We start from the raw sequence: 16,195 nt of genomic DNA, 5'->3' as shown, positions 1-16,195 counted from the left end.
ATAAAATCGTTTATTTGCCCTCATTGTAGCATCCTGGTTAGAACATTTTCTGATCATTGTAAACTCAAACCTCCTGAATTTTGTAGTTGTGAATCAATAATGTATGATTGATTTTAGCTCATATATGCTTATCTTTCGTTTGCTAGGAAGCTTTTAGGTACTCTCGCCTATCCTGTTATAAGTGTATCTAGTTCTAAGAATTTAAACTAAAATATCAATCTGTCATTTTTCACCCAATGTGGTTATAAGCTTCAATGCTTCAAAATCCCACGTGGGTCGGCTTTATGCCCTAAATATTTATATATTTTCTAATCCTTTTATGGTTTTCAGGTTTCTCAGGTATATGATGAAATCTGTGAAAAAAAGGTTAGGCGTTTGTTTGGATAACGTGCCGCTTTAAGCCTACCCCTTTTCTGATACCTGAAGAACATCTTATGATTATGATTTTTTTTTATAGACGGAGAGAAAGTTAGAAGAAATGGAAGATGGTGATAATGAGCGGGTAGAATTTATAAGAAGCATTATCAACACATACCAAATTTTTGTTATGCACGGGCCAACTACTATGAAGCGGTTGTAACACATTACACAATAATAGGCCAAGCTTGGTTCGCCCCACAGGCGGAAACTTGCTGTGCGAGCGATCAAAAAGACGATATGTGATTGATCGGCTAAGCTCCCTTTGACTCAGAAACGGATGTATCGCCTTCTCAGTTTTTTATCATGATATGTTTTTAAAGAGATTAATTAATTTATGTTTGTTCGGGGAGATAAGGCATAATGGTCACCTTAAGGAGAACGGTTATTTAACCATAGAAAACAGTCATAAATAATATTTGAGTTGCATCACTAGATCGTGTTTAGATACTCGAGAAGTCCATTTCGTGTCCGGTTAGAAATTTTTAAAGCTGATAATAACGTTGATAAATTCGTTTAAAAAACGCGTAGGTATCAAAAGCTGAAAATCAGACACTGTGTGGGGCAAGTTGAGAACATCCTGGTGCAGAACGAGCTACCTTTGAAATATATGCTAGCAAGATTTACCTACAGAGGAACTAGAACGACGTTCATACTCATACATTATACTATCATTGCATATTCACACATGCAAACATTTTACACACACATACTTTTATTGGTGCCTTGTTTACAGTATTATATTTTATCAAAGATATTTTATTATGCTTTTTGCCGAATTTTGACCTAGGCCGCTTATGAAAATCCGATATTTGTCTTATGTTTAAGCACCATTGCTGAATATAAGTAACTGATTAAACAAACAAACAAAATTACAAGCCTTCTGAGTTCAATAAGCTATTGAATTTTACGGCAGAAACGGCTTAATCTGCAAATACTAATTGAGCTCTTTTACCCCTAGTCTTGAAGTTTAGGTGAAAAAATGTTTTGACATTAAAAAAAGAAAAAAATCGCAACCCCAAATACCCTTTTTTTTGGAGATAGATATTCTATGATTTAAAGAAATGTTTTGTATTAAAAATATTTTTGGAAATGCGTATTTTCGTAAAAAAAAAAAGAGGGACGCTCATTTTTCCTCGGGTGCTCGTTATACCCTTATCTCGCCTGCTTATTCTATCGGCCTTATCGGTGAAAAGTGATGTCTTTTGAAGTAAAAACATCTTGAGATTATGGAATTTTATAGACGGAGAGAGAGTAAAAAGAAATGAAAGATGGTGAAAATTACGGCGATGAAAGTTTTCACAAAATTTAACTATATTTTAACAAAACAATTTAAGATATTTGTTTTTTAAAAAACACGTTTTCGAAATCGTTATAGGTAAAACGCCCACAACCAGGCAATGCTATTTAATTTCTTCACTAATATTGCGCCAAATATGGTGGCAGATGTTTTGTTCGAATCAAATATTAGTAAGCCTTTTTGAATTGAACCAGGATGGATTTTGTTATAATTATACATTCTTATCATAATTGGGAAAACATGCTGAATGACATTTCTTTATGGAAATGCATTTAAAATTTAGCGTTAAAAACGTTGATCTTGCATGCATTCCGCTTGAATTTTGATATTGATTGTGTTTACGTAGGGAAGAGTGGGGTATCTTGGGCCATGGGGAATTTCAGTTCAAGAATGAAATTACCCTAGTAACGTGAAATTAAATACTTGATCCCAAAAGGTGCATAAAAACAAGTGTTAACAAACATGTGAGAAAATTGGTTATTTAGTTCTAATTCATTCTAGTACTGAGAAATATCATTTTTCGACACTGTTTGACGTTCACGAATTGAAACTAATTTTTGATTTTCAATTTTATTTGCAATTAGATAAATCTTTTGTATTGAAACTATAATCTTGGCACACAAAGACACTACCTTAACCTTAAAATTGGTTTTCATTAAAAAGTGTATCAAAACAAGTTCATCCATTTTTTTAAATTACCAATCACATTAGACTTTTAAAAAAATCGTTAACATCTTTACAAATTCCATGCAGATACGAAATATTCTTCAAGAAACCAATTTCAGTCTCAATTTTATTTTGTGTTATTTGTTCTTCAACTCCACATTCAAAAATGTTTTCATTAATTACACAAGGCCACAAAATTCAAAATTTTTCTGAGGTGCAAAGAATTTAAGAGCTTTTGGTGCTCTGAAACTTTTGAAAACAGGTAAAATTTATTTTAAATAAATTCTGCTCTTTTCTGACATAACTTAAAAACATTACAAAAAATTTTGAAATAAAGGATTTTATTAACTTCCTTCAAGACCCCATGGAATTTTTCAATTTGTTAACTTTTCCCTATTCGGTAAATTAATAAATTTTGAATAGAAATTTTAACTAATTTAAATTTAAAAATTTCGAAAAGCAGAAAACTAATCGTTTAGCAGACTTGAAATTGTTATATGAAAAAAAGCTTCCTTTTTTTTTCAAAGTTTCTTCAGTTATTTCCGAAATACTTATCTTCCCGATTTTTTAAAAACTGTAGAATTTTACTTTTTTTCGATCATGCAGCATCAACATCGTCATCATCAAAATATTTTTCCTTAATGAAATATACTTAACAGTTCCGGAATAAGTTATTTTATGTAGATTTGTTATCTAATCAGTTATCAATGATTAATTTGACTCAAAACTTATTCATTTTAAATCTTATAAACTTCATATCATATTTATTTATTTAATTTATCTACCTTATCAGTGAAAGTTATATTCTTTTGATTAGCACATCTCAAGATTATGAAAATTACAGGCGAATAGAAAGTTAGGAGAAATGAATAGATATTCAAAATGAGCGAGTAGAACTTGATCCTCATGGAACTAATTTTCATTTTCATAATGATGAATACTTCTTACTAAAACAACAAAACTTTTACTGATAAGGCCGATAAATTGAATGAATTAAAATTTAATTTGAATTTTTAAATAAATTTACGGATTTTTATAATCAAACTAATGATTTTTTTTAATAAGTTTGCCTTCGGTTTTTCAATTCAAAGTTTTTGCGTTCTGCTAACATTCTGTCGAAATCCTATAAATCTAGCCCCCTTATTCTGCGCCGCGCGTGAGGTGACGATAGTCGATTCGAGTCGGAGTCACGTGAGTCTTGTCACCTTATTCCCGAATCCGATGTGACAGAGCATACGATCTGTCACTCACGGTGACTACTAGATTAGGATAAGCACTCAAAAAGTTCATTCTTAAAGACGTTTCTCACCTAACTCGACTACTGGAATCAGGTGACTCGACTATCGTCACCTCACGCGCGGCGCAGAATAAGGGGGTAGATTTTTAATAAGAAAAACTTAGTTTCTACCTTTTATCGTTTCCAGAATACAATATTTCAATTGACAGTGACAAAATATTCAGAGCTTGAATATTTAAACTATGATTGCGCTTGAAATTTTTAAACTATTCGCTTATTTTTATTGTTTGTTATTGTTAATTCATCTTTTAAGCAACGATTATGAGGTAATGAAAAGAAGTCAAACTTTTTTCGCCTTTCATCCTGATCACTGGAAGATATTGAATATAAATAAGAATTTTATCTCTGCCTTTGATTACTGGCACTCTTGAAATAAAATTGAAAATTTATCAAAATGTTTTTTTTCTTTTTAGAAAATTCACATTTCAAATCTTTTTTTTTTTTCAAATACTAGATGACCCAGTAAACTTCGTTTTGCCTTTTTACTTAACCCTTCGTTTCATTAAGTAACAAATTTGCAACAATGAATGTATGAAAAAATGGAAAAATCGTATTTTATTTTAATTTTTTTTCTTGATGTACTCAACATTTTCAACTATTTAAAATGATTTTTAAGGAAAAATAAAAAATCATGAAACGAAGGGTTAATAAATCGCATGAAAATGTTTAACTTCATCTACACGTCTCAACTTCTTCGTGCTCGTGAATCAACTTCCATGAAAAACGTCCTAAAATTGTTCGAGTTGTGTCCCATTTCAAGTTGATTTAGTATCCAGAAAAAGTGAGTTTCTTGAAACTATTATACAAACCATCTCTGACCCGAAAAATAACTTTATTCCGACCATTATTTTATACGTGATGGTGTTACAAAGAAAGCGCCATTTTTATATAAAAGATTATATCAAATTTTTGATAAAACAGAGGAATTTTTAAATCAACCACTCAAAAGAAAAAAGAGAAAAGAATTGTAAATAAGGCTATTGATTAACATTTATTATCTTTTTGCTTAAGAATTTTTAATCATGGCAATTACTTACCTGATCTGAAATTTGATTTAAATTTCGTATTAAATATCATTATTAAACTGGTGTTATATTTAATGTATTCTATTTCTTTGCACTGATTCTGATGTCCAATTTCTGTTTATTTTCGAAATATTAATGTGCATTTGTTCTCTGTATTTCGAAAATATTGACTTACTATATCTATTTCAAAATAAGAATCATCATTTTGAATAATTTTTAATACCTTACCCGAAATAGCATTGAGTTTAAACTTTGATTCTGATTTATTTTGAATCGTATCAGTGGAGTTTAATATTTTTTTGAGTTTGTGTGATGGTCATGAGTAAGAAAAGGGTTTAAGAAATAAATTTTCTTCCGATTCATTCAATTTTCAACCTACTTAGAAAAGGTGTACATAGGTTCCAACAAACTTTATTTTTAAAGGTAAATCAAATGAAAACGTTTGAAAATTTACAGTGTTTGATATATTTGTGATTTCATAACTCATAATGCACCCTGCAATTTTTGATTATGTTCGAATAAAATTTTACATTTTTTTCTGTTAAAAAGGCTTTTAAAGGAAAAGCGTAAGGGTGCTGCATACATTTAGGGGTAAAAATACTACAAAAATTTACCTACTAGCTGAAATCATATAAAATTATGTTCGGATGAATGAAATTTTTAAATTAACAAACGCGTGATGCTAAACAGTCATATTCTAGCATAAAAAAACGAGATTTAAAAGGTGAACCTTTGATTTACATTTTGATGCTTTTTAGCTTAGACTGGCAACCGAATTATAAAAATATTTATTTAAATAAAAATATTTATTTAAGTCCGAAAAAATTTTTTACACCAACGGTGTAGGATAATAATAGCTATATAAAGTTTGTATGTGATATCATTAAGCCAATCCGTCTATTGCGTAAATTTTTTTTTGCAGCTTCGAAAAATGTAAAAACTTGTAATCTATTGCTCGAATTCCTGATTTTCTATGAGAATCAAAAACTTAAAAACAAACTATTTTACGATGTGTAAAACTATGTCATCATCATTTGATTATCGTTAAATGATAACTTTATTATATTAAATTTAAAAAAAATGGATAAGCGTTGTTATATACAACTGTTGCATCAAACCCTGCTGTTGCATGATGCCCCGTTTGACGGTATATCACTAACGGACTTAGAAATGTTTACTTTGTCAGGTTGCTTTCATAATTTTAATTTCAATTTAAAAATTGAAGAATTAGGAAAAAAAATCTCCAATATTACGTTTTGCCGATAAATATCTGATATTTACAACAAGAACAAAATGCTAAAAAACCATCTGAATGATTACGGGACAAATGCAACTGCATTCACTTGAAGTGGATATTTGATAAAGATATTGACATATAATTTGTTTTAATTGATATGGACCAGTATTGTATGAATATTTACAATCTATCGTAGGAACAGTCGCGAAATAAATTCAATTTGAGAAAGGCTTCGCGGACCGAACCAAATCTCGAAGGCCGCGGGTTGCTTATCCAGAGTGTCTAGAGTACGAAAAAGGGCAAAACACGAATTTGTAATCATTTGATGAATCTAGTTAAGTTTGTTTTCTCTATATTTAAATCTTAATGCAACAAAACTAAACATTAAGGCTGTTTAATCGAATTTCGTTCAATATTTAAAAGTCATAATCTGTTGCAAAAACGTTCAAAATTCTTTTTGGATAATTGCGCTTCTAATAATTTTTAATCCAATTTCATTATCTTCGAGAGGAAAATTCAGATTCAGCAATACTTTCTCATCAGTTTCGAATATCAGTAGGGAAAGGGTCTGGCTGGATAAACGAATTCTCTGTAGAGATAATTCCTCGTTTATTTTAATATTAGTAGGTGGCCACATCAATCCTAGTCACAAATCAAACCTAAACGAATAAAGCAGGAAATCAATTCCGATCCGAGCTGAATTGATTGTGCTGCTCGGAAACTGATGAAAAAATATTTGATTACTCAAAGGGTATTAAAAGGCAAAGACACAATCCTGTCGTCATAATTGTCTCACATTTCATCCCCGGCTAGCGGGAAATGTATATTGTATCTATCTCTTTCCGTCGCTTGACTTGTGGTCGCCTCCGCTAGTTTATTTTCTTTGAACTTTTGCCGCATTGAGGTAAACATCTTTCTCTTGCACGGAAATACAGTTCGATAAGAATGTTTTTTTTTTATCCATTTATCTTTTCTTGCATATATTATTGGGTTCAGGAAATCAATCAAGCAAATAATTGTTACACATTTTTGCAGTGCATTCATGAACGGTATCAATTCACAAATTAATGAAATTCTGGTTCAGAGCAACGAGTGATTTTTTAAACCCAACTTCACCTTTATGAACACTATATCCTTGCTGATTATCATGCTTTGCTACCATTTAAAACTATTGGGTAAAAAATTGGATATTTAAGTATTAAAAGCAGTGTAGCATATGAAAAAACAAATACAATTTGAGCTAAACATTCTTCGTATGATTTTGGCAAAATGAACCTATATGTTAACATTATATGACCTAAACTTGAAACATTTTCCAAAAACTGCACCTCAAATTCAAACCCAATTATCTCAAGATGGGGTGGACCATATTTCATAATTAAAATTACAACCGAATACTTATTCCATACTAATCAGAATAAATTTATGAATTGTGTGTCATGATCGAATTTCGAAAACCGACCAATTTTGTTGATTGTCTCAAAAAAACTGTCCTGTACACGAAATTTTAATTGTAATGCCAATTTTATAAAACATCGTTATTTGGTGTTATCTTGAATAAAAAAAAAATTATCAAGAATCGACTAACGAATTTCAAAAATTTCGTATTGTCAATTTTGTCAATTTTGTCAATTTTGTCAATTTTGTCAATTTTGTCAATTTTGTCAATTTTGTCAATTTTGTCAATTTTGTCAATTTTGTCAATTTTGTCAATTTTGTCAATTTTGTCAATTTTGTCAATTTTGTCAATTTTGTCAATTTTGTCAATTTTGTCAATTTTGTCAATTTTGTATATTTTGTCAATGTTGTCAATTTTGTCAATTTTGTCAATTTTGTCAATTTTGTCAATTTTGTCAATTTTGTAAATTTTGTCAATTTTGTCAATTTTGTCAATTTTGTCAATTTTGTCAATTTTGTCAATTTTGTCAATTTTGTCAATTTTGTCAATTTTGTCAATTTTGTCAATTTTGTCAATTTTGTCAATTTTGTCAATTTTGTCAATTTTGTCAATTTTGTCAATTTTGTCAATTTTGTCAATTTTGTCAATTTTGTCAATTTTGTCAATTTTGTCAATATTGTCAATTTTGTCAATTTTGTCAATTTTGTCAATTTTGTCAATTTTGTCAATTTTGTCAATTTTGTCAATTTTGTCAATTTTGTCAATTTTGTCAATTTTGTCAATTTTGTCAATTTTGTCAATTTTGTCAATTTTGTCAATTTTGTCAATTTTGTCAATTTTGTCAATTTTGTCAATTTTGTCAATTTTGTCAATTTTGTCAATTTGGTCAATTTTGTCAATTTTGTCAATTTTGTCAATTTTGTCAATTTTGTCAATTTTGTCAATTTTGTCAACTTTGTCAATTTTGTCAATTTTGTCAATTTTGTCAATTTTGTCAATTTTGTCAATTTTGTCAATTTTGTCAATTTTGTCAATTTTGTAAATTTTGTCAATTTTGTCAATTTTGTCAATATTGTCAATTTTGTCAATTTTGTCAATTTTGTCAATTTTGTCAATATTGTCAATTTTGTCAATTTTGTCAATTTTGTCAATTTTGTCAATTTTGTCAATTTTGTCAATTTTGTCAATTTTGTCAATTTTGTCAATTTTGTCAATTTTGTCAATTTTGTCAATTTTGTCAACTTTGTCAATTTTGTCAATTTTTAAATTGTGCTTATTTTGTTAATTTTTTTTAAGTAGATCAATTTTATCAATTTGGTTTGAATTTTTTTTCATTTGGTCATTTTTGTTTTTATTTTTGACAATTTTGTCAATTATGCCAATTTTATCAAATTTTTAAATTGGGTCCATTTTTTTTCAAATTTTTTTTTCAAGTTTTTTGTCCATTTTTTAATTTTGTCGATTTTTTCAACTGTGACAATTTTGTCAATTTTGTAACTTTTTTCAATTTTATTAATTTTTCCAATTCAGTCAATTTTTGCTCCTACGTGTTCTGTTTTCACATTTTTTTGTAAATTTTTGTAAAATATTTTTTTTGCCATCGGCTTTTAAGATAAAAATCATTTTTAATTACAACTGTGTTCGATGTTTACTCTAGTGCTCGAACTCGCAAACATCGGCTCAGGAGGCCACTGACTTGCCAACTGAGGTATACCACAAGCCCGTAAAATCTGATGATACATCTACAGAAAATATCTTATTAAAAAGTAATCAGGTCAAAGGACACCTCACTGAGATAGCTCCGGCCAAATCCGTCGGCAGATTTTTATTTCTGAGAAAATTTCACGTAAGGTAAGTATTATTTGCGGTCCTTAAACTTGCGGCTTCGGTTTTTTTTTTGGGATTTTAGCTCCAAATGTTCTCATTGTGCATTTCACTGTCTATCAACTGCTGCCAAAACGAAATGCCATTTCCGAACGATTTAAGGCTAGGACTCTGTACTTACGTTTATCGTCTCCCCCGTAAAGGCCGTTGGTTTCTAGAGCAGGATCTGCATCGCATACGTGAACCAGCAGCATCAGCATCATGCACCCAAACATCGCCAGCATCGAGACTGTGGCATAGATGCTTGCAGCTGGCCGGCTACGACGGTTAGCAGCAATTAGTTTCATTTTAGATCCGATGTGGGTGATTTTGCGGGATGCTTAGCTTAACTGCTGCCAGGGAATCGGGAGGGATTATTCCAGGTGAAATCCTCGGGAAATGGAGATATGCAAAGCTGTGCAAGAGAAAGAAACGAGAAAAACACATTCATTATTATGAGGATAGGTGTAAAAAATCTGATATTGGCAATCATGGCGTTGGTTTCTACGGATCTTTACCGCGGGTAAAGATGAATCACCCGCTTTGAATCTTGGCTAACTTGCGTTGTTGACAGACTAACGGGTATTAAACGCCGTCGGCCAGAGATGAAAAATAATATTTGTAACTTGTCCACATCTCTTCTTACCCGCAACAAGTTTAACGCAATTTTATCGTTCAATATGTAAACATCAATCAATCTTATTTATTCTTCAACCGTCTGATTGCGATGTGTGGAAATATCCACTTTTAATTTTCTCTTCAATTGAACATTCATGATTGGCATTCCCGTCTTTGAAATATTGAAATTGAGTCCACGTGTAATAGATTACACTTTTAACAGCTTTATTGATGTTGAATTCAACATATGCGCTTGAAAACTGATCCATGAAATCACAATCAGTTAAATCTAACTTTTTCAATTTATGTTTCTAAGAATTTCATTTCTTGTGTTGAGCGTTATAAAAACTAAAAAAAAAAGGTTGACACAAGGATTAGGTTAACTAATAATTTGAAACCCTTAAGAAAAACCTTAATTAAGCTCACGGATCAGATCATCTCAATTCCGACCATTTCCAATTAATCCTCAACATAAATGACCCACATCCAACTGTAGACCATATAGGTACGTGACATAAACTATCTCTTAATCTCCGTCATCACTCGTTGGTATCTCATTTCGAAAATTTTATTCCATAGAGCTTCAGGAGCACGCCATAGTTTGAAAAAAAAAACAACAACAACAGAAACGTATGTACCCGGAACCAAAAATTCAGCTGATGAAATTTGTAACAAAAGCTTAACCTCTCCTTAGCAAAAAAAAAGGACGCGCATACATTATAATTTTAGCTGTCATCGTTGTCTCCCGAAGAAGCACTTTACCGCAGCAAATTCTTTTCGGTAGTAATTTCGTTTCCATTTATGTCGGTTGTTGATACCAAATGTTGGACCGGCTCGAGTCCAGCTGAGCTTCTTGAACTATCCAATGAGAAACTTAATTTTTTTTTTTTGCATTTGAATTTCAATCATAAGTTTTTGGAAACCGTGCACTTGAAAATGGAAAAGTGTATTGGTGGAATATTGTTCATCAGGTTATATCGTGAGACGAAACACCAGATAAATTAAAAAAAAACACTTCAAAATTAGCATTAAAAGCTCAGTTTTGGCTGAGCAAAAGGTACCTGGGTACACGTGAAGATCAAAAAAATGTCTCCCATTGATTCAGTTTTTTTAAATTCAACCTTAAAAGTCCTTTTAATTGCCTATGTCACATTGCAAATAATTTTTTTATTCGTCTTCCCTTTAAAATACCTACCATTTAACGGAGAAATGAAAGGCGCTTAGGTAATATTAAAAAAATATGGTTTAAACTTGAAATTAATTGCACATTTTTTTAACTAAATTTCAGCATCATGCATCCTCTTTAAAATGGCATGCAATATAGAAAGCTAAAGTAATGATTGGAAGTTTTAAATTTGTTCAAAATTTTGTAAAAAAATATACTTGTCATTTGTTTGCAAGTTTTTACTAAAAAATTTGACCCATAAAAAAAATCCATTGAGGCTAGAAATAAAAATAAGTTTTCCTAATAATAGAAAACTTCCAGTTGAATCAAATTGATTCCAACATAAAAGCAAAGTTGAAATTCATTCAGTTATAGCTGAATGTCTAAAATAAGGATAGTTTTAAACACAAACACATATAGGATCTCAATGAAACTTGACGTTTCCTCCTTTAACTGAACACTAAGCGTACATCTTTCGAGGAAATGATGGCAAGCATCTTTCAAAAGCAAAACCACCAACTAATGAAATGTGTACTATGTATGCCGTGACCTGGAATTGATCTCATGACCGTTGGCTTAGAAAACTTGAACGCTATTCTTAATACAAATTTAGCAAGAAATAGTAACAATACCAAATATACAAAATAAATAAGTCATTAACAAAGTATTGAAAATGGTTCCTGTAGGATACAGATGAACAGGTTATACAGAGATAATGAAAATAAATAAATAAATGTAAAACTGTAGAATACAAAAACATAACACCAGCCAGATTTCAAAAAAAAAAATTAAATTCGAATTCCGAAATAAATTTAAGATCAGATCAGAAATTAACCATTATTAAAAAGATTTTAGCAAAATGATAATATTTGTTAATATTCAATCATCTTAATTTACATTTCTTTTCTTTATTTTTCATTGAAGGGTTGATTGAAAAATTTCGCTGAAAGATACATCTTGAATTTGAAAAAAATAAATTATATGATGATTTGAGTTGTGAGAAAATAACCATTTTGAATTTTAGAGAATTTTTTCAAAACACATATTTGATGATTGAATTAAATTTGATAAAAAAAATTATTTCAAGACTAACAGTGATGGAAGTCAGAAATAAAATACTATTTTATACTACAATTCTTCATTTAGAAGTCGATTTTTGAATGGTCCACTGAGGAGGAGCGAAACGCCAAAAGTAGTTAGAATCGTTTGGACCAACTTGCAAGTTATTTCGTTTTAATTTGCGCTGAAAATAGTCGATGAAAACAACAATCATCAAATATTATTAATAAAACATGTTCAATACATCATTGAAAAATTATAGTAACGGAGTACAGGTTTGGAAATGCGGGGCTTCTTAAATGATCAATTAGAAACTGATAGAAATAAAAAAAAGGGAATTGCATGGTTTGTTGTAAAAATTGAAAAAAAAACAAAGCACTTGAAAAGCAGTGAAATTTAGCTTAACAGTTGCTACTTGTTATCATTTTTGGAATTTTAATAGATTAACTGAAAAAACACGATCGATTAAAAAAAGATATAAAAACAAAAAAAAAAGAGACGTTCATGAACTGTCAAAATTCGAAACAAGAACAAAAGAAACTGTTATAAAAATAAAAAGAAAACTACGTTTTCAGAAAAAAAAACTTCGGAATTAAAAAACAAAAACAAACTTATTAAAAACATTTCGAAAAATGAAAACAGTTTAACTATAATATGTGGTCAATTTATTTTAAAATTAAAAAAAACTATGCCATAAAATTCGATGTTCTTAAGCTGATTTTGGTTTGCTCATAATTCTGCAAAAATTGCATGACATCAAAATAATTGCGATTTGTAAACTGAAATTTTTAAGGAAAAATCGTTACATAACGATGAGCATTCCTCCCCCTTCTCCTATGTCATAAATTGTAACGCTCGAGCTTACTCCCTTCCCCCTAGGAGCGTTACGTAGTTTATGGATTCCCCCTTATGAAGGTAAAATACAGCCTCAAGTTCGGCAAAATGTTTGATGAGTAAATGTTACCGATGCTTTAGCTATTGATTATCAATAAAGCTAACGATTTGTTTTTACTTCACAGAGTGATTAATCAATCTTGACTGGAGGATGACTGGATCCAGGGTCAAGGATTCTAGTCAAGTGCTCAAAATTTTTTTTGTAAAGCTATGGTTTGTTATAAAGAAATGAACTTTTTGAACAGAATGCAGATTCAATTAAGTAAAGCATTATAATTGTTGTAATTAAATAAAACAGTATAATTGTTCGTAAATTAAAACCAAACATTTATAGGTTTCCTCGAATGCCTTTTTCCATTTTTTTTATTTTCCAGCAATTCAGTTTGCTTTTTTTTCAGCAATCAAAATTGCTGAAAATTTTGCTGGAAAACCAGCGGGACAAAAACCAGCAAAATTTGGCTAGTTTTCTAGCAATTCAAAATTTAGTGTGTATGTTAGTTTGGTAGATTTTGACGCTCTGAACTCGAATCTTTGAACAGATTATGTCTATCGGCTCTAGTTTTGGTGATATACAGTTTATAAGTTTAAAAATAAACCAGTGTTGAAAAAATCAATCATTGCTAACTGCTAACTCCTTTTTTCAATTGTTACAAACATGAAAATCATAATATATAGATCTGACTTTACTGAACAAAGTTTTGAAAAAGGTTTTATTTGTTGAAGCCTGCCAAATGATAAGATTTTTGGTTTTAAAAATAACTAATATTCATTTTAGGTTGAAACTTCTTTAAAAAAAAAGCCTTGGAAAAACTTCCACAACTTTTTTCCCAATAGTCAAAATTACTTAGGGTCTAAGGAAAAGTTAAAAATTATTTAAATACCTTTTGTTTTAAGTTTTTTGTAATGTTTCAAAGTTTTGTCAAAATAGTGCCAAATTTTCTTAAATGGTTTTAACCTTTTTATAAAAAGTTATTTTAAAAAACACAAACTGATAGAAAAAAAAAGATTGCCTTTTTGGCTACAGGGCACTTATTTTAATGAAAATTGACACTCACGCAAAGAAACGTTTTGAATAATCAACGATTTTGCCAGCTTGAAAATAATAAATTTTGAAGAAAACAATGCAAAATGTTGTTTTCCCTTCTCTCTTGCATCGTAAACATCTCCAAAACACGAGAACTTTAAAATTTTGTATGTCCGATAACTAGGAATTTTAGCAAGAAGCAAAAGAAAGTGTCCCATTTCTAAATGGAGTAAGCTTTAGTCGACATTGGTTTGAACTCTCAATTTGAATGACATTTTTTTTTAAATGTTTCAATATGGAAAGTCTTAACTATTGTAAGTAAGCGTTAAGATTTTAAGACGTCATAAGCCTCAATTTTTGACTTATATTTTGTTTTCAAAATTGCCTTCATTCATCCCCGTTAGCATTCTTTGACAGACATGAGGGAAAACCTGAAATTTATCACTTTTTCCGCAGTTCAATTCAACTAACTCTCAAGCAATTTAATATTTTTTTGTTTCTTACACCTTTAAAGCTTACATTAAAAATCCCAGAATATAAATATGTAACTTTAGGCCTACCTAGTCTACAATCACAGTACCTTGAAACGAGGTAAGATTGATCACATTTTTCATTATTTTTTGATTATTTTTTCTGTTAAGGGGAATGTGGCATGATGTTTCATATTTTTAAAATCAGTACTGGACTCCTATGAACGTAAAACATGGTTGCAGAAATTTATAAGACTTCTTTAAATTTGATTTAGAAATCGATTTCGTCTTTGTTCTGAATTTTATGCTTTTGGGTAACATTGATCAGTCTTCATTTTGACGGTTTTAACTAGTTTTCCCGATCATAAAGGATACAAAACACCTTCATAATATTTACGAATGCAAGTTTATCAATTGCTAAGGCAATTTGGAACAAACTCAAATGATATACAATTAATCATGAAACTCAACAAAATTGAACACAACACTTTCGGTGGCTCAATGATACTAAATTTGTAACTTTTGGTCCGGTGAATTCTGAAATAAACAATGCTGAATTTCGGTGTGTGTTGGTTTAGATTTTTTGCGGTCTAATAAAAACCATCGTAGTCCTTAATGTGTTAAGGCCGAACAACAATCAAAATCGAAAGATGGATAATGAAGCTGCATAAATTAAGGGGCTACATTTTGTAACATTACTTATGAAATTTTTACTACAGAACATTAAATTTTGCTTCATTGAATTCTCTAGGCCCTCGCACTATTCCCCTTTTATATTTTCCTTCAAACTTTATCATTTGATAGGGTTTCCAGCCATTTTTCCTAGACTGGCTTACTCTTGGAAAATGTCCTTATTTTTTAAATATCAAAAATGTACCTCAAAATACAACAAAACTACACCAAAACTTTTTATTTACTTAGAAAAAAAGTTGTACTGTCACGTAAACCAACCTGCTGCTTCTTGACGCTTTGATTTCATCAGGAAGGGTGTTTGTATGCGAGCCTTCAAAAAAATAGATATTTTAAGATTTTGAAATTACCTTTTTCCTTAAATTAGAAACATTCAAAAACAAACCAAGTTTTTCCCAAATTTGAAACTCAACTTAAAGGTTTTAAATCGTAGGAAAAAAAATGGAGATATTTTATTTAGACTTAGTAATTAAAGATAATGTGAAAAAACTCATGTTGATCAAAGTTACCCCGGTGATCAATATTACCCCGTTTTACGGTACAAAGGAAATAAGTTCAGCTTTCATTTGGTGTATTCAGGTTCAAATCTCCATACAAGTAACATTCATCAGTAAGTATTGAGTTTGTTGATAGGAGACGTAATATTAAGAAAAACAAGTTAAGAGCTTCAGATATAAAAAAATTTCTAAAGATATTTTTTATACAAAGTTCCATGAAATGGCTGAAAAGCTTTTTATTCAGTTTTGATCTTAAAACTTAAAAGTATCGATAAGTAATTAAATTTTGAGAGTATTAAATTCTTTAAAGAGGGTCTTTTATGGAACTTAAGATGATTCGGGTTGTTATTTGTGGAAATTTATTTCTATAAAACTGTATTGTACAAGAAATTTAATTCTCAGTTTACATTTTCAAGCATTCAATTTGATGGTTTTTAGTCTTTTTATCAAACTTTCTAATCAAAATATAATCGGAGTGTTAAGGCTAATTTTGAAACCCTTAAGGTTTTATAGAGTGTTTTCTGTGTTTTCTAGAAAGCTTTGTGAGAATTTTGAAAAACTTAAAAATTGATAA

At 30.0% G+C, this 16,195-nt stretch overlaps 1 protein-coding gene across 2 annotated transcripts in view; it reads right to left on the bottom strand.

Annotated features, from left to right (window-relative positions):
- The window catches only part of LOC129755282 (RYamide neuropeptides), an 89,854-nt gene that overhangs the window by 2,871 nt on the left and 70,788 nt on the right, over window positions 1–16,195 (bottom strand). For both annotated transcript variants that reach the window (XM_055751706.1, XM_055751704.1), the window contains exon 2: window positions 9,347–9,619. In XM_055751706.1, the coding sequence (XP_055607681.1) occupies window positions 9,347–9,512 (166 nt within the window). In that variant the 5' untranslated portion in view covers window positions 9,513–9,619. The remainder of the gene's footprint in view (window positions 1–9,346; window positions 9,620–16,195) is intronic.

Source organism: Uranotaenia lowii, chromosome 3, assembly GCF_029784155.1.
Source record: "Uranotaenia lowii strain MFRU-FL chromosome 3, ASM2978415v1, whole genome shotgun sequence".
Classification (NCBI taxonomy): Eukaryota; Metazoa; Arthropoda; class Insecta; order Diptera; family Culicidae; genus Uranotaenia; species Uranotaenia lowii.
This window is presented reverse-complemented; position numbering and strand designations above follow the sequence as displayed.